The 24,851-nt window shown below is 44.4% G+C and overlaps 1 protein-coding gene across 3 annotated transcripts in view; it reads left to right on the top strand.

Moving 5' to 3' along the window:
- The first annotated feature begins 403 nt into the window (after window positions 1-403).
- The window catches only part of LOC132389203 (NACHT, LRR and PYD domains-containing protein 3-like), a 44,242-nt gene continuing 19,794 nt past the window's right edge, over window positions 404-24,851 (top strand). For all 3 annotated transcript variants that reach the window (XM_059961662.1, XM_059961663.1, XM_059961664.1), the window contains exons 1-6: window positions 404-465; window positions 3,762-3,988; window positions 20,779-20,871; window positions 21,741-21,901; window positions 22,810-22,981; window positions 23,078-23,143. In XM_059961662.1, coding sequence (XP_059817645.1) covers window positions 20,811-20,871; window positions 21,741-21,901; window positions 22,810-22,981; window positions 23,078-23,143 — 460 coding nt within the window. In that variant the 5' untranslated portion in view covers window positions 404-465; window positions 3,762-3,988; window positions 20,779-20,810. The remainder of the gene's footprint in view (window positions 466-3,761; window positions 3,989-20,778; window positions 20,872-21,740; window positions 21,902-22,809; window positions 22,982-23,077; window positions 23,144-24,851) is intronic.

A 24,851-nucleotide genomic window follows, 5' to 3' on the forward strand; every position in this document is an offset into this window, starting at 1 on the left:
ATATTGAGACCAAGTTTGAAACGTATTGTGGAGTACAAGTCTCTGGAGGCATTCAAGAGAGAGTTAGATAGAGCTCTTATAGATAGCGGGATCAAGGGATATGGGGAGAGGGCAGGAACGGGGTACTGATTGTGTATGATCAGCCATGATCGCAGTGAATGGCGGTGCTGGCTAGAAGAGCCGAATGGCCTACTCCCGCACCTATTGTCTATTGATTAGGTTTGAGGGGATGGTAGCATTGAATGCTGAGCTGCCGTCGATAAAGAGCATCCTGATGTTTGTACCTTTGCTGTCCAGATGCTCCACGGTTGAGTGAAGAGCCAGTGAAACCGCATCTGTTGCGCCGAGAAGCAGATTATCGCAGGTTTCATGCTGCGCATGCGCTTATCGCCGGTGGGCGGAGTTTCCTTCCGTCCGGAGTTTGGGGAAAGTTTTCACCAGTCGAGAGAGGCTCCCGGCTCACCGGTGAGTATTTGCGACTGTCGCGGAGTGTTGCTGGTCTGATATCGGGCAGTGTCCCCAGTTCAATTCACCGAACGGAAAGAGCACTTTAAAACGGAGAAATTGTACTTTCCGGGCGCAGTTCCACTTGTAGGAGTTTCTGCCTTGGGCCGTTTCGGCAAGGCAATGAGGCACAGATCCGACAGATCTGTGTGGACCGTCCGGTAGGAGGAGAAGCTATTTCCAATCGGCACGAACAGTGGTCTCCCAGTGAGGAAGTCAATCATCCAGTTTCAGAGAGAGGAACAAGAGATCAGGTTTTTGCAGCTTGTCGATTAGAACTGAGTGAATGTTTGTGTTGAACGTGAAGCTGTAATCGTCAAAAAAGCAGTCTGATGTAGGGTTTACTCTTGTAGTTCCGTCTGGCCAACGTCTCCCTCCTCTTCATACAAGGACGTTAATCTCAGATTCACTATCCTTCACTCATTCTGTTTGACTACACATGGACACCCAGGTGTGAACGGTCACATTATATACAGACACACGTAAAATTTACTTCAGAGTACACCGTTTCCAGCCCTTGGAAGACTCGAGCCTGCTTTTGATATGCAATATGCATGTCCCACCAATGCATATGGCAAAAAGGACTTAATTATTCACAGACAGAATAGACAATAAACAATTCTCATTTGTACTGAACCCACAAGTGTTTTCATGACACTTGACGACAGCGTGAATCCTTTTCAAAGGGCAGGTTACATTATTCCCCTGTTGTAGTGTGTGGAACTCCGCAGCGACATGAAACCTCTCTTTACCATCACCATCCGTACCCAGTGTACTATTGGTTAGTTAGTTAAAAAGTTAAAGTCTGTCCCGAGCCATATAGGCTCATCAGGCCGGTGATTATGCCGGTTTCTGTGGGACTGTGTGGAAGGCGCTCCCTTTCGACAATGGGCAAGAACCTGGTCATCAGGTGTGAGGTGCTCTCAGGGCTGCTATACTTGGCGCAAGTGTGCCCCATCCCCCGCTCCTAAAGCTCGGAAGTCACTCGAGATGTCTTCAGATTTGTTTGGGGATCAAGGATGGAGCAGATCAGGCGGGCAGCCATGCAGAATTTTCTGGACAATGGGGGCAAAAACATTCCCAATGTCACCCTCATCCTGCTTCGTGTGTGGCTGCATCAGGTTATGTGTGGATCCCAGATACCTGGGCACTAACTACTAATAAGTGTCCAGGTACTAGTCACCCTGGCTACAAAGGGCGGGCCTGATCCCATTACCCCGCAACGCCACAGTCAGTTGGTCGTTGCCGCGCTTCCTGTCCTTCATGGAGAAGTTCTTCCAGGTCAACGCCTTTGACCACAGGGCGATCAGACAGTGGTCGGCACGTAACGTCCTGCTGGTCCTGCAGGAGAAGGACGTGATGGACACAGTGGGGTGGTTCCCAGTTCATCTGGCAAAATGCCTCATTGCCAGACCTCACCAACAGGCACCAAGACCCCGCCTGGCTGATGGCGGGAGGGGCCCTCCCAGTCAGATCCCTCCTGTATGCCCGGAACGTCGTCTCCACACCCTGCTGCCCAGGGGAGGGCTGCCGTGAGGAGGAGTTGGTGACCCACCACATTGCACACTGTGAGTTCACAGAGCAGGTGTGGAGGAGGATGGAAGGGACAGTGTCAAGATTCATCCCCAGCAACTAAGTAACAAAGGACTGTCTGATCTACGGGCTGTTCCCGGGGTCGAAAACGGACACCAGCATTCAGTGCTGTTGGCAGATCATCAGTTCGGTGAAAGACGCACTTTGGTCGGCCCGAAACGATGGTCTACCGGCACGTGTGAGAATGCTGCTGACTGGCACATTCCCGGCTGCAGGAGTACGTGCTGAGGGACACACTCAAACTTGGTGCAGCCACCGCAAGAGCCCGGTGAGGAAGGACCTCAGTCTAGGGTTCCTCACCCGCGGGAGTTGAAAGGGGTGTATACCTCTCAACGAGGGTATGTGAATACGGTCAGGGGAATATAGGTGGATATTAGAACCCTAGCGAATAACAATCACATTTGATTTCTAGGGTTGGGAGGTAGCCTAGGAAGAAATCGAAGATGAGGACAATTTTGCAAACACGAGACCCCAACTTTTCTCGGCATGTCCCAGCATCCAGCCTACCAACAGGAGTTCATCCCGTCGAATCGCACGGGCTGCGCTCCCTATTATACTCCACCCTTTCCCTTCATCCCTGCCGTCCGCACTCCCAATGGAACTCACCCCTTCCCATTCAATCCCACCGTCCATACCGTTTCCCATTTACTCCCTCGTCCCAAACCTCAGTGGGCCCCAACCCTTCCCTTCACTCTCATCTTCTGCACTTTCAACGGGACTCAGCTCTTCCCATTCACTCCCACCGTCTGCTTCCCAATGGAACTCTTCCAGTATCCCAAAGGGGCTGGGATCCTGTAAGTTGGTGGGAACGCCTAAATTCCTCGTTTGACAGAACTCAGGGCTGCGTTTAGGAAATTTGACGAGAACGCCGACGGATTAATTAGTTACAAATAAAGTCCAGGGTGTGGATGTTGACGACTTTTTTAAACTTTTAATGCTCATCTGCTGGCGGAGACGGTGGATGTGACCGGACTGAAGGAACTTCGGCACACCTTCCTGAGGGTGGTGGGGGAGGGAGAATTATGTTTCCGTGTCCCCACGGCAGGTGATTGATTGTTCCTGGTTCTGGGTGTCTACACAGCACACAGTATGTTATTACAAGGCACAGTTCCCGGTTTCCATATCCCAAACCGGGAATTTTGCCAGGCACGGTTCCCGATCTCTGTCTCCACGCCAAGAGCATTACCGCGCACGGTGTTGGATCTCTGTATCGACACCGGGAATATTACCACACACAATTCCTGGTGTCTGTATTCTCCTCTCTCCACGATGGTTGGAATAATAACGTACAGGATCCGGGTTTTGGATCCTTGCGTTATTTATATTATTTCTGAAATTACAGAGATCCGTGAACTTTTACTGTTCGGATTGTCTCAGTTCAGAATGCCGCAGATCGGCTTATACAATTAAATTTAAATAATAATACTAAAGCCACAGATGATCGGATGTCGAGGTAAATTAAAATACTGGAAATTCACAAAGCCTGAATGCAATTTTAACAAGTTAACCTTCAGACTGCAGACACTGGGGAACATTTTTTTTCCTATAACATCCTGCTTTGACAGTTTTCTTCGTTAACAAAAATGTTTAAATACTGTATTAAATTAGCTTTGTTCACATTTGTATGTGAGGGCGGAATGTCCAATGGGTTTGTTTGCTTCCAGCCGTGAAGCCGCACCCCGCTCTGAGGAATGTCTGCATGTTGGAATCCGCACTGTGGACAGACAGCAGCTTGCGCACAGAAAACTGCGCTGTGAGTCTCACAGAACAGCAACCCGGCCCTTCCCCAGCTTCTGGTAACTAATCTTCGTCTGACTGTCTGAGATGAATTTGGAAGAAAACGACTTGAAAACATATCCACACGGAGACTGTACATTCTTGGTAAACTAAGGTGAGAATCATTCAGCTTCGATTTTGATTCCCGTTCTTTATTTCAAATCGATCCATATCTGTGTTTTGGATCAGTAATCAATGACTCGTTCGCTTCATTTTAATCCCCTTCCACAGATTATGTCAAATTTAAAAACAGTTCTGAAACAAGGGGTTACGATTTAAAAACAAGTGTACAAAAAAACTGTTCAGACAACACGTTGCAAAACTTGTAATTTCAGTTGAATGTGTGTTGTTTTTCTTTGAGACTGTTTTTTCTGGGTGGTTCGAACTAATATGCTCGACATCCTGTATAAACATAGATTTTGATTCTGTTCAAAGTCACAGCACACAGTATACAGAGGGTGTGTGGGCGGTGGTGGGAAAAGTCGGGGGGTGAACGGTTACAGAAAGAGACAGGTGGCATTGCGGAGTGGCCGATTTCTGCATGGTATATTTACGGTAAATGTCTGAGCTCCAGAGTTGCTGTGAAGCAAATTAAAAATTACGGAACATCACACACGTTAGTTACCCGTCGCTGAACCAAAAACGGACATTATAACCATATATACATATATCAGTTACAGCACGGAAACAGGCCATCTCGGCCCTTTTAGTCTGTGCCGAACGCTTAATCTCACCTCGTCCCACGACCTGCACTCAGCCCATATCCCTCCATTCCTTTTCTGTCCATATACTTGTCCAATTTTACTTTAAATGACAATATCGAACGTGACTCTACCACTTCTACTGGAAAATCGTTCTACACAGCTACCACTCTCTGGGTAAAGAAACTCCCCCTTGTGTTACCCCTAAACTTTTGCCGTCTAACTCTCAACTCGCGTCCTCTTGTTTGAATCTCCCATACACTCAATGGAAAAAGCCTATCCATGTCAACTCTATATATCCCTCATAATTTTAAATACCTCTATCAAGTCCCCTCTCAATCTTCTGCACTCCGAAGAATAAAGACCTAACTTGTTCAACCTTTCTCTGTAACTTAGGTGCTGAAACCCAGGTAACATTCTAGTAAATCTCCTCTGTACTCTCTTTATTTTGTTGACATATTTTCTGCAATTTGGTGAACAGAACTGTTCAGAATACTCCTAAATTTGGCCTCACCAATGCCTTGTACAATTTTAACATTACATCCCAGCTCCTCAACTCAATGCTCTGATTTATAAAGGCCAGCACAGCATAAGCTTTCTTCACCACCAAATCCACATGAAATTCTACCTTCAGGGAACTATGCACCATTATTACTAGATCACTCTGTTCTACTGCATTCCTCAATGCCGTACCATTTAACATGTATGTCCTATTTTGATTAGCCCTACCGAAATGTAGCAACTCACACTTAACAGCATTAAACTCCATCTGCCATCTTTCAGCCCACTCTTCTAACTGGCCTAAATCTCTCTGCAAGCTTTAAAAACCTACTTTATTATCCACAACGCCACCTATCTTAGTATCATCTGCATACTAACTAATCCAATTTACCAGCCCATCATCCAGATCATTAATGTATATGACAAACAACATTGGACCCAGTACAGTTCCCTGAGGCACACCGCTAGTCACCGGCCTCCAACCTGACAAACAGTTATCCAACACTACTGTCTGGCATCTCCCATCCAGCCACTGTTGAATCCATTCTACTATTTCCATATTATCTCTTAACGATTGATCCTTCCTAACTAAACTTCCATTTGTCAAAGGCCTTACTGAAGTTCATATAGACAACATTCACTGCTTTACCTTCGTCAACTGTCCTAGTAACGTCTTAAAACATTCAATGATTTGTCAAACATGACCTGACACGCACAAATCCATGTTGACTGTTCCTAATCAGACCCTGTCTATCCAGATAATTATATATATCATCTCTAAGTATACTTTCCATTAATTTACCCACCACTGACATCAAACCTGCAGGTTGATAATTGCAAGGTTTACTCTTAGAACCATTTTTAAACAATAGAACCACATGAGCGATATGTCAATACTCCGGCACCATCCCTGTTTCTAATGACATTTGAAATATTTCTGTCACCGCCCCTGCTGTTTCTACACTAACTTCCTTCAAGGTCCTAGGGAAAATCCAGTCAGAGCCTGGAGACTTATCCACTTTTATATTCCATAAAAGTGCCAGTACTTCCTCTTCTGCAATCATCTTTTTTTCCATAACTTCCCTACTTGTTTCCCTTACCTTACACAATTCAATATCCTTCTCCTTAGTGAATACTGAAGAAAAGAAATTGTTCAAAATCTCCCCCCTCTCTTTTTGGCTCCAGACATAATGGTCCACTCTGATTCTCTGAGGGACCTCACTATCCCTCACTATCCTTTTGCTATTAATTTAACTATGGAAACCCTTTGGATTCATTTTCACCTTCCTTACCAAAACAACTTCGTATCTTCTTTTAGATTTCCTAATTTCTTTCTTCAGATTCTTTTTACGTTCTTTATATTCCTCGAGCACCTCATTTACTTGGTGCTGTCTATATTTATTGTAGATATCCCTCTTTATCCGAACGAAGTTTTCAATATCCCTTGAAAACGATGGCTCTCTCAAACTTTTAACCTTTCCTTTCAATCTAACAGAAACATAAAGATTCTGTACTCTTAAAATTTCTCCTTTAAATTACCTCCATTTTTCTATTACATCCTTCCCATAAAGCAAATTGTCCCAATCCACTCCTTTTAAATCCTTTCACATCTCCTCAAAATTAGCCTTTCTCCAATCAAAAATCTCAACACTGTGTCCAGTCCTATCCTTCTCCATAATTATATTGAAACTAATGGTATTGTGATCACTGGACCCGAAGTGCTCCCCAGCACGTACCCCCATCACCTGATCTATCTCATTCCCTAACAAGAGATCCAACACGGCCCATTCTCCAGTTGTTACCTCTATCTATTGCTATCTAAAACTATCCTGCACACATTTTACCAACTTCAAACCATCCAGCCCTTTTACATTATAGGTTTCCATGTGTGGAAAATTAAAATCTTCCATAATCACAACCCTGTGCTTACGACAAATATATGCTGTCTCGTTACTAATTTGCTCCTTCATTTCTCGCTCCTCATTAGGTGGTCTATAATACACCTCTATAAGTGTTACTACACCTTTCCCATTCCTCAATTCCACCCAAATAGTCTCACTAGACGAGCCCTCTAATCTATCCTGCCAGATAGAACTGCTGTAATATTTTCTCGGACAAGTAATGCAACGTCTCCTCCTCTTGTCCCTCCGATTCTATCACATCTGAAGCAATGAAATCCAGGAATATTTAGTTGCCAATCACAGCCCTCCTGCAACCATGTTTCACTCATAGCTACTACATCATATTTCCAGGTATCCATCCATGCTCTAAGCTCATCCACCTTTCTTACAATGCTCCTAGCATTATGGAGATATAGCTGTAAAATGCCTGGGTCTGGGTGGTCATTGTTGCAGATCACACGAATGCTCTGAAAGAACAGCAGCTCAAAAGCAAAGAGGCGACATTGACGTTAAGTGAGGTTTCCGAGTGTTTTCAATGTTGATATAAAGATAGAAGTGATGCGAAGTGGGCGCGATTGTAAATCAATGTTAGCAGGGAAATCATGCTACGAAAAGAATGAACTCTAGAGAGTCTGCAAAAGATGGTTGAGATTAGGAACATTTCTCTAACCCAGTGTTACAATTGCAAAGCAAGCGTGTAAAGAGCTGTTTTGGCAACATGAGTTCCCTTTTAGAAATTTACTGTTTCAGATGAACGTATGTTGTTTTCTCTTTGAGACTGTGTTTATTGTGGGTTTTTCTGGGCTGATCTCCTGAAAGTCTTGTTGAAGCAAAGAGTTTGATTCTGTTCATGGCTTCGATACATCGCAAATGGTTGGGGTGACCAGTTACTGAAAGCGGCAAACGGCATAGTGGAACGAAAGCCATGATTTCACTGTTTAGGGCAGAAAACTTGGTGGGCGAGAGGCAAATTTTTTCCCGGTATGTTTACTAGAAAAGCTGTGACTACTGCAAGATTCTAATCAATTTAATGAGGTCTTACCTAGGCAAATGGTAGCCTTAATAGTTTACTTTACTATTCTGAAAGCATCCTCTTCGAGTCCGGCGTGATAGTGGTTACAGAGATATGGCTGAAAGGTGACCGGGTTGGGTGCTCATTATTACAGCAGGTCAAAGGACAAGAGGCAGCGAAGATGTTAAGTGAGAAACCCGAATATTCTTCATTGTTGATACAGATGTAGCAGTAATGCAGAATGTGTGTGATTTTTAAATCTGACAATGGGAATAGTAAATGCAAGAGAGGCGGCAGAACTATTTGTTGGAAAAACCCAAAAGGTCAGACACCGTCTATGGAGAAGAATATCTCGACGCGAAACATCGAATGTTTATTCCTCTCCATAGATACTGCCTAACTTCCTAATTTGCTCCAGCATTTTGTGGTTGTTATGGAAACAGTGTCGATCGGACAAAGGTAAATAGCATTTGTAGGTGTGCATCTTCATATTGGCAGATGAGCAATTGCAAAAGCTATCACAAAGTTATAGACTCTGGAACATTACCTATTAAGCTGTCTATGACAAACCTACCAGGAAAAACGTTGTTTGCGTGTGCTTCTTTCTGTGTAACAAAGAAGAATTTCTGTGAAATATTGTGAATGCCTGTATGCTGTTGGGTGCGGGAGGTCCCTCAGCTTAGTTGGATACCTCTGGTCCATGGGCACTAAAGGGGAAGAGTCCATTATAAAGCCCCACACCTGAGATCGGACAGCATTCCTCTCAGTGTGGGTGTTTAAGCACTGGGGCACTGGCTAGAGGCTGGGCACTGCCAGTGGTCAAGGAATTCCCGGGATGTGGGTAAGGGATGTAGTTCGATGAATTCAGCTTGTTTATGTCCCAGTTGCTCTTGGAAGTTGCTGTGAGGGTAATCTCCGGAGCTTCTCCGTCTGATCTGCGAGCAGGTTGCTAACATCTTAAATTATATGGAAAAATATTTGGAAAAGAAGTAGACCAGCAAGGAATGTTTTACTTTCACTGCTCTGGGGAGAAACTATCCATGAAAGTTATGGAATGGGGGAAGAAATTGCTGCTGCACAATGCCCAGTGTCGGAGTCCGGGAGCTGATGACCCTGGGGCTGCTGGAGCACCGTCCAAACCGCAAGTGTCCTCTGAGTGCACTGGGATCGAGACTGTTTCCAAAAGGCTCGGATGTCCCTGTGAGCAGAGACACAAGTCGGCAGTGCCCAAAGTCCGGCTCCGTGGAAAGTGCAACAAAAGAGGTGGTCCCCATCACTGACGAGCATAACCGTGGCATTACTGCACCACGACAGCTGTTATTGGGTCCGGGGATGGGGATTGATCTTTGTCTGCCTATCTACGCAGTTTCTTATTGGGGAACACAAAGAAAAACACAGGAAGTGGCTCTTCGCACGATGGACAAAATCAAAAGTCATCCTGAAGAGCCAGTGTACTAGGTGTCATATTACAGAAAAAATGTCATAAATATTGTTGACTTTGCGGCAGCACCGTAATGAAAAACATAATAACCAAGAAAAAAAACTGTATTACAGTAAGCATATATTACTAAAATTTAAATGTAATAAGCATTGTGAAAAATGAACTTAATGAGGTAGGTTTATGGTTTCCATGTCCATACAGAAATCGGATGGCAGAAGGAACAGAGCTGTTCCTGGATCGTTGGATGTGTAACTTCAAACTCCTGTGCCTCCTTCCTGATGGTATCAAATGGGAGAGGGCATATTCTGCTAATGTGGTCTTTAATGATTGATGCCACCTTTTTGAGTCATCACTACATGTAGATGTCCTGGCTGCTACAAAGGCTGCTGCCCATGATGGAGCTGACAGAATTCTCAGCTTTCTGCAGTCTTTATCCAGCAGGTGCAGTCACTCCTACCATGTAGTCACCAACCATAGTAGAAGATAATGCAGCCATGTAGAATGCTGTGCACAATACATATATAGAAATCTGCAAGTCTTTGGTGACATTTCAAATCTCATCAGACTTCTAATGAAATATCGCCGCTGTCGTTCATTCTTCGAAGCTGCACTTTCCATTCTACACTCGCCGTCCATGCTGCTAACAGCTGTCCCCAGACCCTGGGGCAATGTTAAGAGCAAGTTAAGAGCAAGTTTAGGTGTAGTCCCCACCGTCTGCGGACCCACATCCTTCCCACCACTCACCCTACACCCACCCACACGTCCACCCATAACCGCTAACTACACATACAGATCAAATTTGCAGTCAACAGGGTGATTTGCAATAAAAAATTTGGAAAATAATCGACATTGGTGAATATAGAACTGAAGGTGTTATAGTATTAGACATAGAAAACCTACAGCACAATACAGGCCCTTAGGCCCACAATGCTGTACTAAACATTTCCTTACTTTAAAATTACAGTTGAAGTCATAAGTTTACATACACATTAGTCAAATCCATTTAAACTCAGTATTTCAAAAATCCTGTCATTTAATCCTAGAAAACATTCCCTGTCTTAGGTCAGCGAGGATCACTACTTTATTTTAAGAATGTGAAATGTCAGAATAATAATAGAGAGAATGATTTATTTCAGCTTTTATTTCTTTCATCACTTTCCCAATGGGTCAGAAGTTTACAAACACTTTGTTAGTATTTGGTAACATTGCATTTAAATTGTTAACTTGGGTCAAATGTTTTGGGTAGCCTTCCACAAGCTTCTCACAGTACGTTGCTGGAATTTTGTTCCATTCCTCCAGACAGAACTTATGTAACTGAGTCAGGTTTGTAGGTCTCCTTGCTCACACCAGCTTTTTTAGTTGTCAGGAATTGTGAAAAACTGAGTTTAAATGTATTTGGCTAAGGTGTATATAAACTTCTGACTTCAACTGTGGCTATTAAGATAGAAGATCTGCTGGAACTTTAGGGAAGCACCAAGTTGGATAAAACATCGGGATCGGACGAGATGTACCAAGGCTACTGTGGGAGGCGAGGAAGGTGATTGCGGAGCCTCTGGCGATGAAACTTGTATGATCAGTGGGGACGGAAGAGTTTCCTGAGGATGGGAGTGTTGCGGATGTCGTTCCCTTATTCAAGAAAGGAAGTAGAAATAGCCCAGGAAAATATAGACCAGTGATTGGTAAGTTGATTAAAAACATCCTGAGAGGCAGGATTTATAAACATTTGGCGAGGCATAATATGATTATGAATAGTCAACATGGCTTTGTCAAAAGCAAGTCGCGTTTTACGAGCCCAAATGAATTGTTTCACAATGTGACAAAACACATTGATTTAGGCAGAGCAGTCGATGTAGTGTGTGTGGATTTCAGCAAGGCTTTTGATAACGTATCTCATGCAAAGATTGTTGAGAAAGTAAGGAGACATGGGATCCAAGGGGATATTGATTTGTAGATCCAAGAATTAGCTTGCCCAGAAAAGGCAAAGAGTGGTTGTAGACGGGTCATATTTTGCACGAAGGTCAGTGACCAGCTGTGTGTCTCAGTGATCTGTTCTGAGACCCTTTCCCTTCATGATTTTTATAAACGATGTGGATGAGAAAGTGGAGGGGAGTGATAGGTTGGTATATTTGCTGATGACACAAATGTTGGGGGTGTTGTGGATAGTGTGGAGGGTCCTCAGACGTTACAGTGGGACATAGATAGGATGCTAATCCGGGCTGAGAGGTGGCAGATGGAGTTCAACCCAGATAAGTGTGAGAGGTTATTTCGGTAGTTCAAATATGATAGCAGAATATAGAATTAATGGTAAGACTCTTGGCAGAGTGGAAGAACAGAGGGATCTTCGTGTCCGAGTCCATAGGACACTTAAAGCTGCTACACAGATGCTCAAAGCTTTACTCTGTGGTTAAGCGATCATACTGTGCATTAGCCTTCAACAACTGTGGGATTGAGTTTCGGTGCTGAGAGGTAGCGTTGCAGCGATATAGGACAGTCAGACCTCACCTGGAGTACTGTGTTCAGTTTTGGTTACCTCACTGCAGGAAGGACGTGGAAACCATAGAAAGGGTGCAGAGGAGACTTACAAGGATGTTGCCTGGACTCGGGAGAATGCCTTATGGGAATTTGTTAAGCGAACTCGACCTTTTCTCTTTGGAGCACCAGAGGATGAGAGGTTTATAAGATGATGAGAGACATTGATTGTGTGGAGAGTCAGACGATTTTTCCCAGGGCTGAAATGGCTAACATGAGAGGGCACAGTTTTAAAGTGCTGGGAAGTGGGTACACAGGAGATGTCAAGGGTAAGTTTTTTATGCAGAGAGTGGTGAGTGCATGGAAAGGGCTGCCAGCGATGGTGGTGGAGGCAGATACGATAGGGTCTTCGAAGAGACTCTTGGATAGGGACATGGACCTTAGACAAATAGACGGCTATGGGTAACCCTAAGTAATTTCTAAAGGAAGTAGAGTTTCGGCACAGAATTGTTGGCCTGGGATATCACAGAGTCCTGGGATACACCAGTTTTAGATGCAAGTGCAATGGACCCGGGATCAAGCTGAGCAGGTTTATAAAGTGTTGAGCCAGTATTTATTTCCTAAGCTCAGATGTTTGCTTCTGGAGTTCTTTTTTATTCCAGGAAATGTGTTCAGTACAACTGTTGCTCTCATAGTTCACAAGAGTAATCTCAGGAATGAGAGGGTTTAGGTCTGACAAGCATTTGGTGACTCTGGGCCTGCACTCTATGGAGTTCAGAACTGTAGAGGTGGACGGGATCTTATTTAAACCTACTGAATGCTGAACAGCCTGGAAACAGTGGACATGGAGAGGATGATTCCTTCAGACGGAGAGTCTGTTATCTGAGAGGAGAGCCTCAGAATGAAGAAATTTCCCTTTAAACCTGAGATGAGTGAAACTGCATCAGCAAAAGAGTGGTCGGCCTGTGGAGTTTGTTGCAACAGATGGTGGTTGAGGCTGTCATTTGGTATAAAAATGGCAATATATTATTGATCGATAGAGTAGGAATCATGTTTTGTTAGCCAGAACTACTATACGATTAATTCAATACAGCATGAGGCATGGCTAAAAGCAGCCTTTACAATTTTAGATTCATCATTTCAGAATGGCTGCAGTGTTAACCTCTGTCACAATGTATCTCATAGTTTATGATGTTGAGTTTTTTATTTCCTTTTTCAGTTACTTTTGTTGAGCCACTTCCTCAGTTTCCACGGTAACAAACCACGAGAACTGCAAGAAGTGTTGCACAATTTTATCGTTCCATGTTCACTTCCTGTCAGCGTAAAGTCAGTAACCTCGGGAGCAAATGCAACAGAGTAATAGTGGGAGGACAGGATGTTGTGAGCATTGGCTGTGTCGAATGAACAAAGAAAACCTGCAAACCCTTCCGCCAACCCTGCTGTCCGAAACATGTACTTCCTTCAGAAATTCCCTCTGGTTACCCATTCCCCGTTATTTTTCTAAGAAATACCCTATTCTATCCGCCTCCACCACTGTCGCCGGCAGCCCATTCCACGTACGCACCACTTCTGTGTAAAAGGAAAAAAACATAGCCCTTGCATCACCTCGGCACCTAATTCCAAGCACCTTATATCTGTGCCCTCTCGTGTTAGCCATTTCAGCCCTGAGAAAAAGCTACTGCTTATCCATAAGATCATTGCTTCAAAACTTTTTATACCCCTCTATCAGGTCACCTCTCCTCTTCCATCTCTCCAAGGAGAAATGACCAAGTTCACTCAACCTATACTCAGAAGGCTTACTCCCCAATCCAGGTAACACCCTTGTATATCCCCTCTGCACCCTTTCTATAGTTTTCACATCCTTCGGTTAGTGAGGTGACCAGAACTGAGCACAGTACTCAATGGTACTGTGATGGATCTAACCAGGGGCCTATATAGCTGTAACGTTAGCGCTCGGCTCTTAAACTCAATCCCATGGTTAATGAAGGCCAATGCACCGTAAGCCTTCCGAACCACAGAGCCAACCTACGCAGCAGCTTTGAGTGGCTTATGTACTCGGACCCCAGGATCACTGTGATGCTCCACACTGCCAAGAGTCTGACCATTAATACTATATTCTACCATCATATTTGACCTAGCAAAATGAACTACCTAACACTTATCTGGGCTGAACTGCATCTGTCACTTCTCAGCCCAGCTTTGCATCCTATCGATGTCCCGCTGTAACCTCTGACAGATCCTCCACAGTATCCACAATACCTCCAACCTAGGCGTCATTAGCAAATTTACTAACCTATCCCTCCACTTCCTCATCCAGGCCATTTCTAAAAATTGCTAAGAGAAGAGGTCCCAGAACAGATCACTGAGTCGCAGCATTAATCTTCGACTTGCATGCAGAATATTACCCGTCTACAACCACTGTTTGCCTTCTGTGGATAAGCCAATTCTGGATACACAACACAAGGTCTCCTTGGATTCCATGCCTCCTTAATTTCTCAATAAGCCTTGCATGGGGTACCTTATCAAATGCCTTGCTAAAATCCATATACACTACATGTAAGTCACGATCTTCCTTTGACAAACCCATGCCGACTATTCCTAATCATATTACACTTCCACAACTGCTCATAAATCAGGATCTTCCCGATCAACTTCCCAACCAGTGAAGTAAATATTGTTGGTGTATAATTTCCTGGGCACTCTCAATTCACTTTCTTGAATAAGGGAGCAACATCCGCGAACCTCTAATCAGTTAATATCTGTCCATTAAAAATAAACAAAAACTGCTCTTACAGGTAATTTAATGTAGAAAAGAGAGAATTCTGGAAACTTACAGCAGATCTGCAGCATCTTGGATAGCCCGAGATCTGTAACTGTGTCTTCACCATTTCTCCTTCACGGATGTACCCTGATGTACTGCGTTCCCAGCATTTTCTATTTTTTTAATTTTACATTGAGTTTCTGCTACCCTGAGGGAAACAGCACAGCCAACTGTGCTGTGCAAGATCACACACAGCAAGAAGATAGTGATCAAATGTGCTCAGTTTAGCTGCTGGAGACAAGCTGAAGTGTATCCGCATCCTCTCACAATCTACAGACCGGTGAACCATCCTGAGCAACAGCACAGGCAGAAGACCCTTAGGTTAGGTTCCCGTCCCACCTCGGTCTGTGTATCGAAAATGGCAGGAACACAACGGCAGATAGCCGGCAACAAGTTGTCTGTGTGTGGCTGATAATATAAATGGAGTCTCTCAGAATATAGAACTGACAGTTTACGGGCTTCAATCCAGGCTGGTAATTTTACAGCAGGGATTGGATTTTTTTCTGTCTGCAGTAAGGCTGAAGTCTCGGTGGTTCAACATTGGTTATGGAGAAATTTCCGTCTTCACCACCCAGTGGGACATCATATCTGTCAAGGATTCTGGAGATTTTTGAAGAGATAACTATGGAGATAGATGAGGTTGTGCAGTGATGCTGTCCATATGGATGTTGGTAAAGCCTCTAACAAGATCCTGCATTGTAGCTGATCTGGAAAGCTCGGTCACATGGGATTCACGGGAAGCATGTGAAGTGGATTCACTTCGGGCTCAATGACAAGAAGCAGAGGGAGATGAGTGAAGATGGATGTAGCGAATGGAGGCCTGTGACGAGTGGGACGCGCATGAAGTTATCGAGACTTCTGTAATTCATTATTCATGCTTTTGGCTTTTATATGAATGAGCATGGTACGGTTAGAAAGTTTGATTCTAACCTCGAGTCCTTTCCAGATCTCTCTCTGTCCTCATCTCCAGAGACAGGTTGTCAACCGACTTCTTTTATAAACCAACACGTACAAACAAGCTGGAGGAGCTCAGCAGGTCGGGCAGCATCTGATGCTGCTCAAAGTGTACTTTGTGTCTTTTACAAACCTACTGATACCCTTGGTAATCTCGACCATACCTCTTCCCAACCTATCACTTGTAAAATGCTCTACCCTTTTCTCAGTTTCTTTGCTTCCGCTGCATCTGTTCCCAGGATGTGGCTGTCCTCCCTCCGCTATTGATGCTCACATTTACCATACGTCCGAGCTCACCCAACTTCCTACCACCGTAATATTGATAGAGTTCCTCTTGTCCTTTCCTACCATCCCATTAGCCTCTGCAACTTGCACCATTGCCAAAGAGATCTTACAACTATACATATTTTACGTTTGTCATCCTCTTCTTTCAACAGGGATCACTCCCTCCATAATTCCCTGTTTATTTCATCCCTCCTCACTAATATCCCTCCAGGCACTTATCTGTACAAGTGGCGTAAATGCTACACCTACCCATACACCTCCTCCCTCATCTCCATTAAGACGTAAAACATTCCGTCCAGGAACACTGCACCTGCGAATCTGCTGGGGTCGTGTGCTCCCGATGGGGCCTCCTTTACATTGGTGAGACCCGCCCTAAATTCTGAGACCGTTTTGTCAAGCATTTCTGTATCATCTGCCACAAGGGGGGGGACTTTGCAGTGGCCAGACATTCCCATTCTGACGATTCCCATTCCCATTCTCGATCAATGGCCTCCTCTTGTGCCAAGATAAACCCACCCTCAGGGTGGAGGAGCAAAACCTTATATTCTATCTGAGTGCTCTCCAACCTTATTGTATGAATATTGAATTTTCCTTCCAGTAAACAAATACCCCCCACCCACTTCTCTGTTCCACACTCCCCACCCAGAGCTTTCATTTCTGCTCACCAGCCTAATACTTCCTCCTGTGCCCCCTTTCTCTTTCTCCCATTGACAACGCACCGATTCTTTCATCTCCAGCTCCTGAACAGCCCATCACTTGACTTCAGCTATCACCTTCCACCTCCACTCTTTCTACTTCCCCACCTTTTTATTCAGATCACTTCCCCCTCCTCCTCAGTAATGAAAAAGACTCGTGGCCCAAAATGTGTACTGTTTATTCTTTCCCATAGATACTGCCTGTTGTGCTGAATTCCAGCATTTTGTGTGTTGCTTTGGATTTCCAGCATTTGCAAGCTTTCTCGTCTTCGAGCGTGGTAATTACCATAACAATTATTTTGGCTTTGTTGAGATTGTACGTGGAATATGGTATAAAATCCTATTCCCCATACTAACTCGGGTTAGACAGACCAAAGAACAAACTGCTGGAGGAACTCAGTGGGTCCGGCAGCATCTGTGGAGGGAAATTGACCGTCAACATTTCGGGCCGACACCCTCCCTCTGGACTGAGAGTGGACGGGAAGTAGTCGGAGAAAAGAGGTGAAGGGTGGGGATGGGGCAAGAGCTGGGGAGTGAGAGGTGGATCCAGGTGAGGGGAGGTGGGAAGGTGGAAATAGTGACGGGGTTGGGAGGTGAGTGGTGGGGGCAACAGGGGGCTGCAGAAATGGAATTTAATTCCACGGAGGATGATCTAAGAAGTTAGAGAGTGTTTGTTTTAGAGATTCACCAGACTATTTCCTGCAGGACGAGGAAGTTTCAGTGATCATCCTTACATAAAAACAGAGAGCGGCAGATGTGTGGAGACGAAAGGGATACAGGAAATGGGGATTGGGCAGAAACGTGGCTGAGATTGAAGAGCTGCCTTCATCTTGTTGATGGTTTGAGGGGCTGAATGGCCACCCCCTCCTGTTTCTCACTTGATGTTTCAGTATTCCTGTCCAGTGAGGCTCCGGAGGAATGTGTATAAAAATTAGTGTTTATAAACATAGAAGTCCTTTCAATGAAACCTGCATAATTTCTGTTTGAGTAGGAATTGTGTATCAGATCGCGATGGCAATTGATCCCGTAACTCTGAGAACCAGGTGGTGGGAAGATGCAGAGGGAAAAATTAACAATGTAGCTGGTGTAAATACGAAATAAGGTGTAAAATGCGGCAGGTAGGTGGGGTGAGGAATGGAGTCAGCAGTTCAGGTGGGAGTCCCTCCACCAGTCACGTGATCCAGTTCCTCGCTCCCATTTCAAAAGCAGGTCTGCTGCATCTGCGGCTTTCGCTTCCGAAGCCCCGATGGGCAGTGGTTTCCTTTCCTTTCTCTGTTGAAGTGAATTGTCTGTGGGGAGCCTGGGGACCGATCGCTGTCTGCGTGACAAATTGATTATGTTCTGATCGGTTAGAATTGAGGCCGGTTACTTGAGGTGAACACGACCGACCATTTCCCATCGATGAGTACTGTGGCCGATCCTGGGGTGGAGATGTTGGGCAGAGAGTCCCATTAACTTCCTCGAACTGTCGGCCTCATTCCACTTCCAGGACACAACCCGCCGGGGTCAGTCCTTCACACTGAACCGCCTGAGATGAGCCGCCGCTCAGCCCCTGGTGTTCTGGTCCCAGGAGCGGGATGAGGTGGTGATGCCGAGACTGAACCCATTCATTAAGATGTACCTGGGGAACTTTACCTCCATCAGCCGGCCCGGTAGCGGATCCAAACTTCACCTGGATCGATGCCTGGGGTCGATAATTGTTTTACATGTTTCCAACACACTGGAAGCGGCCATTCGGCCTGTTGTGTTCTTGCAGACAGAGAGGGTTAAACAGAGTAATCACACCCTCGGAAGACTGCTCCACGTGTATGAGTAGTTTCATCTTTCCCCGTTCAGACAGGACAGTGAGATCCAGATCTCTCACGTCCTCTCGGAGGACTGCGAAGTTTATTTCCATCTTCTCTCCATTGCTACGACTGGCCGAAATGCTGACAGTGTTTCCCGATATCTGGCCCTATAAATGCGACAATTAAGTCCTTTTCACTTATCTGGGTTTCTCGGAAATGTGTACACTCCCTCCAGAATTTCCAAAGGAGCAACCCAGGCTGTCTAATATTTCCACACGATTGAAATTGAATTATTTTGTTTTCCACGTACAGAGGTAGAGTGAAAATCGTGTTTCGGTATTTGTCACACAGATAAATACATTGCAGCAATACACTGAGGTAAAACAAATCATTCTGGTTACAGAGAAAGTCCAGTGCAGGTAGATATGTGGTGCAAAGTCACATCGATTTAGATTGTGAGGTCAGGAGTCCACTCATCACGCTGTTTGCTTATAACAGCAGAATGGACACCGTCCTTGACCCGGGGGCATGTTTCTGTCTTATTTTATATTCGCCCCTATGGGAACATTAGAGTGAGAATGTTTAGGATTATGGGGATCTTTCATTATGCTGGCTGCTTTACTGAGGCAGTGGGAAGTATCGACAGAGTCCATGGAGAGGAGGTTGGTTTCTATGATGTACTCAGCTGTGTCCACAGTTCTCCGCTATTTCACTCAGTTAAAGGAAGAGCAGTAGCCGTATGAAGATATGAAGTATTGGGATGGGATACTTTGTGCGGAGCATTTTTGAAGCTTGTAGAGTGGAAAAGGGCACATACTGAAATGCCTATTGTTTGTTTTGGCTTTGTTATATTGGAATATGTTATCTAGTAATGCGTACTATTATTTCAATATCTGAGTATTACTGAATAACCATCAGAGAGTTTACATAGCGCCACCAGTGCTGTTGATTCCTATATATATCAATCGTCCTGTACAATCTCTGGCCAGCCTGTATCCCACCACCTGAATTATATATCTTAACCATGATGTTCAATTTTTGTCCAGCCTGCATCCAATCACCACAATGATATATATCAAACATCTTGTTCAACCTCTGTCCAGCCTGTATCCCAGCCTGCATGTCAGTGTCGAGAACTCGTTAATTCGTTATTCATGCCAATTATCTGTATATGAATGTATGTGGCAAGGTTAGAAAGTTTGATACTAAATTCGGGACTGTGATTGATATTGCAACAGGTTACAATGAATTTCAAAGACATCTTGGTTAGTTATGAAAATGAACTGAGAAATGGTGAATGGTTTTCAACTTGAATAAGTGAGAGTTGGTGCATTTGGACAGTCAGACATGGATAGGATAGTGAATAGCAGGGTACGGAGTGTTGTGGAACAAATTGAGGAACAAAACATCATCATTAATACGCAACAGAGAAAACAGTGCATTTAAAGAACAGATACATGACCCTTACACACAGGCTCAGCTCTGATACAGGTTCTTCCAACTGATATAATAACATACTCTTTGTCTTGTTGAATAATTCCAGCATTTTGTTTTATTTATGTCAGAGATTATTTTCCCAACTTGCTGTTTCGGATGTATGGCGGGTCTACGTTGTGCTTAACAAGGTACCATGTAACTATCTGATAATAGACAGGTGATATGTCCAAAGAAATATTGACCGAGTTTAGTGGATAATAATGGTCTTAACGTCCTGGCGGAGAAATTGTAGTGGTTCAGGACAAGGTGTGGTGATGCTATGGGTGAGATTGCATTGTTCAGGATGTTAGAGTGATTCTATATAGACTCAAAACATATATTGCCATAGGTGTCAACGCCAGGAGATGTAAAACTGAAAGGAGACGGTGAGAATCAGGTGTGACTTTGAAATCTGTATAATTCAGTGACGAGAGGAATGGATGCCCCATTGGTCAGCAGAAATGTGTTCAACCAACACTGCTGTAACAGCTGTCCATTACTCACCATAGCGCCACCAGTGGTAGGAGGGCCAAAGTATTGGGCGCTGTCTGCTCAACCTGTCTTGCCTTACCGTTTACAGATCACTCCTGGTCCAGGACACAAGATTGGTTCCTAAAAGGGAATTGCCTGCAACATAGCCAGTATATACCCTGGAGAATCCTGGCCCAGTGTACAATCCATGGAGAGATCGGAAATGGACATTGCGTGACTGTAGGTGGATGGGCGCAGGTGAACCAAGCCATGTCAAGGATTTAGTGGACAGGCCCAAGATATTTGTAAATGTTTGCCTAAGTTGAAAAACAAGTGTTCCCCTTTAAATCCCGAATAATGTTTGACCCTCATGTTATATGTTTTGTTACAGAGCAGCATAAACTGGGCACAGCTGTCCTCAAAATGGCTGAAGGTGCGAGCAGTGAAGGAGTTCCAGTGATGTCAACATCAGGAAAGGACGCAGGTATGTCAGCGAATTATTTTAATTTATAAATACTCAGCTGAATCTACGTCTGGGTTTAACTCAATACCGGTAATTCACAAAGTGTTTGTGAAAACTGAGCAGAGAGATGAGAGAGAGAATCAACATTTCTGGGAGAACACAGTCACTCGTGGAAGGAGTACAGTTTCCATCTGCTCCTGGTCCTCTAACAGATTGTGATGCCCATTAAAATAGCGGGTTACTCCAGAAGACAAGACATTCTGCAGATGCTGAAAGTTTTGGGCAATAAAAAGACACACAAAATATTAGCAGAATTCAGCCGGTCAGACAGCATCCATGGAGAGGAATAAACATTTGACATTTCGGATCAGGACCACGATGAATAGAAAGTAATGTGGCAAAATCTAGAATTTTGGTTCCCTCATTTCCAGTCTGAGGAAGGGTCTTGGCCCAACACATTGATTGCTTATTCTTCTCCCTAGATGCTACCTGATATGCTGAATACCTCCAGCATTTTGTGAGATATCCCAGAGATTTGCTGAGGAAAGGATTTGACCAGGCAGGCAGACAGAAACCCAGTGGTGATGGTCAGCACCAAGAGAGTGACAGTGCTGAATTACTATATTCTCAGGAATAAGCAGAGTCCTTTCCAAACAGAGAGGTGTATTCCCAGAGACACGAAAGAGCAGCCTTCAACAGATGGAACTATACCCCCTCTTACACCGCCGGCGTCCCCCAACTCCTGGCCCAAGACCATTCCTCCCCACCCCTCCACCCGTCCCAGTATATGTATTTCAGACTGTGATTGGTAATCTTTAGGTTCCAGAGAAAATGTAACTGTCCAGTATGAGGTCAGTAATTTCTTTAACGCTCCTCATTTTCCTTCACAGGGCCGAGCTCAGTGATCAGCGAGCTCCTGGCAAGCTGGGACGATTTCCAGCTGCTGACGGACTTCTACCGGGACAGGCTGGAGCAGGCGATGGAAGGAGGGGTTCACGGAGTGAGCCTGGCGTTAACGGCCGAGAATCAGTTCAGCGGAGAGGAACATCGGGTGAGTCGGAGGGAGAATGTGTTGAATTTTTGCACATCACATGACTAATGGGTGTTGAAACTCTTGACTCATCGGATTTTAAATTAGATAAATAACAACTGGGAAATAAATACTCTACATGCAATCTCAAACATGCAAATCTGAACCAGCGATAAAAAGAGGTGAAAAGACCCCGCGGACTGATGGGGAGCTGCTCAAAGTTCAGTGTAAGTTCTGTGGGCTTACAGCATTAAATGCAAATATGACAGGAAGTTTCAGTCTATGAAGAATGTACAGAGTGATGGGAGGATGTCACTGAGAACCGGGACATCATAAGTGAATGCCACAGGAGCTCAAGTGTGCTCTCTTCTGGGTGGATGTGATTCTGTTACAATCCGTAACTACAAACGTTTAGGATCGAGGAATACTGCCATGTTGTAATGTGTAATCACTGAATAAACCTCCGCTGGAAAAGGCAAAGGAAAGGTGTCAAATGTCAGTGAGTAATCCGTTATCATGTTGCACACTGGCGGACTGAGATGAATCATATCATCTTTTCTGCAACTTCTCTTAGACTGTTCAGTCTGTTATATACAAAAAAACCCTCCTGTTTTATTTCTTCCTCTGTGATTATTATTTTCTGAGTTCTGTTTTAGTTTGTCAAATCCAGTGAGGAATTATTTATGGATTTGGAGCCACGTCAATGAAGCGGTCACAGACCAGCCAGGATCTCATTGACTGGTGGACCAAGTTCACGGTGAATGTCCTTCCGTGTGCTCTGTACTCAGAATGTACAGTCCATGTCCAGACAGGTTCAGCACCCGTCCGGGTGACTGCTCAGTGTGATCCCGTTACACAGCACATCATTTACTTCTCATTCTCTGTGTGAATCTGTCAGTCCCCAATATGTTCACTGTTACTCTTCACAGAAAATCTCTGATCTCGCTGATAAGGGAGAGCGGGCGGACAGTTCTAAATTCCTCCTGAGCCTGGTGATGGAGAAAGGCTTCTGCGCCCAGAGGGTGATGTGGGAAACCTTTGTGAAAATGCGGAAAGATGTTCCAATGTTGGACAAAATACTGAAGGAAATACAGATATATGGTGAGAAAATATCAGAGATTAATTCAAATTTGGATTGAATGCAGTACACTTTAACATTTTACACATCATTCCCTCAATTTATTTAAATTCAAACAGGTCGTGATCCCTCCCAACAACCAATTCCTGCTCGACATTTACTAAAGGTTCTCAGTGAGCTGAAAGGTAAGTGAAAGTGAATTGAACATTGAAGATTATAATACAGGAATAAGCCATTGTCATATAATATTTTATGGAACCAGCTGAGAAGTAAATCAAACATACCCAAACTCTACTCTCTCCTTCCTACACCTAAAAGCTTCTAATAATTTGCCTCTACCACCTTACAGGGCAGTGTGTTCCAGGCAGCCACGGATCTCTGATTAAAAAAAAATAAAGCTATCCCTCACATCGCACTTCATTCTACACAGTCTCACCTTCAATATGTTCCCTCTGGTAATAGACTTCTTAACCGCGACAAACCAATTATTTCTGTCCACTCTATCTAACCCTCTCATAACCTTGTCAACCTGTGTCAGAGCTCCCCTCGGCCTCCGATGATCCAGAGAAAACAAACTAATTTTATCTGGCCTGTCATGATGGCACATGCCCTCTGAAACAGCCAGCATCCTGGTAAACCTCTTCTGCTCCCTGTCTAAAGCCTCAACACCCCTCCAGTAGTGGGGCGATTGGAGCGGTGCGCAATAGCCCTAATGAGGCCGAAGCAGAGTTCATCAAGTTGAAACTTGACCTCTGTTTCCAGCAACGGTTGTAATTTGTGCAGAGCCGCTAAGTAGTTGAGCCACGAGGATCTGACCAGGTACATGTTTGCACTGTGATAGAGAACACACTGAGACACAGGGGAGCATGTTTGCTAGAGGGAGAATTTTCAAAGGACATTTTGAGGAACAAGGCACAGAGCTGGTGAGTTTGAGGAAAGTGGTGACACTGCTCTGGGGCCTGCAACCACAGATCCTTCCACCAAAGTCTGAGTGGAGAACGGGGCAATCCAGAGAATGAAAAAAAACAACTTATATTTCTTCACACCAAAACGTCAAAACTTTCTTTTGCCAGCCACTGTCACCTCCTGAACAGCCTCCTCCTTAACCATTTTCTAAACCCCCCCACCAGATTCTGCAAATTATCTTTTCTTAGAATTGGGCATCCGCTGAAGTTCCAGTCACAAAATAGTAATAATAGCGTCACTTTAATTAGAAAATCAGTTAACATCCCAACTGGTGTGTACAACCACAGAGCAGCATATCAATAACACTGTGTTCACATCTGCACTCGCTAGTGCAAACACTGCTACAGTGTTAGTGAGGGTGAGATTGGGGGACATTTTCATAAGCACAGTCCACGGAAGCTGAAATTCCTGTCTGCCGGTGTTGTGTGGAAGGGTGAGAGATGGGAATTAGGACAGGGAAACCGAGGGTCGTGGGACCGCGGTAAGGAAGGTTCAAAGGACTGAAAATATATATAAACAATATTGCAATCAGTTAAATTATGACCGTCTGGATGGGAAGCTTACAACATCCATATGTCCATCATGTCTGTGGAAATGGAGCCCGGGGCAGTGCATGGGCTCAAGTGATTGTGAGGCTTCATCATCGCAGACTGAGTTGGATCTCTGACTGCACATTTAACAGAGGAAAGAGCATAGGAAAGACAAATATCAGAAAACTTATTAATATTGCATCAGCACGTTTTATCTGATTATTCGAAGCTCCTAACAGAAATATAAGGAATCTTGGCCGGAACCCTGGTTCAGTCTCTCTCATTTACAAGAACAATTCCCAAAGATGATAATTTAAACAATGGACCAGAGATAAATGAATCAGGACATTTAGAAACTACTCACGGCTCTGTCACCTCTGTTAATGCTGTTCCAGTC

The sequence above is a fragment of the Hypanus sabinus genome, unplaced genomic scaffold (assembly GCF_030144855.1).
Source record: "Hypanus sabinus isolate sHypSab1 unplaced genomic scaffold, sHypSab1.hap1 scaffold_498, whole genome shotgun sequence".
NCBI classification, from domain to species: Eukaryota; Metazoa; Chordata; class Chondrichthyes; order Myliobatiformes; family Dasyatidae; genus Hypanus; species Hypanus sabinus.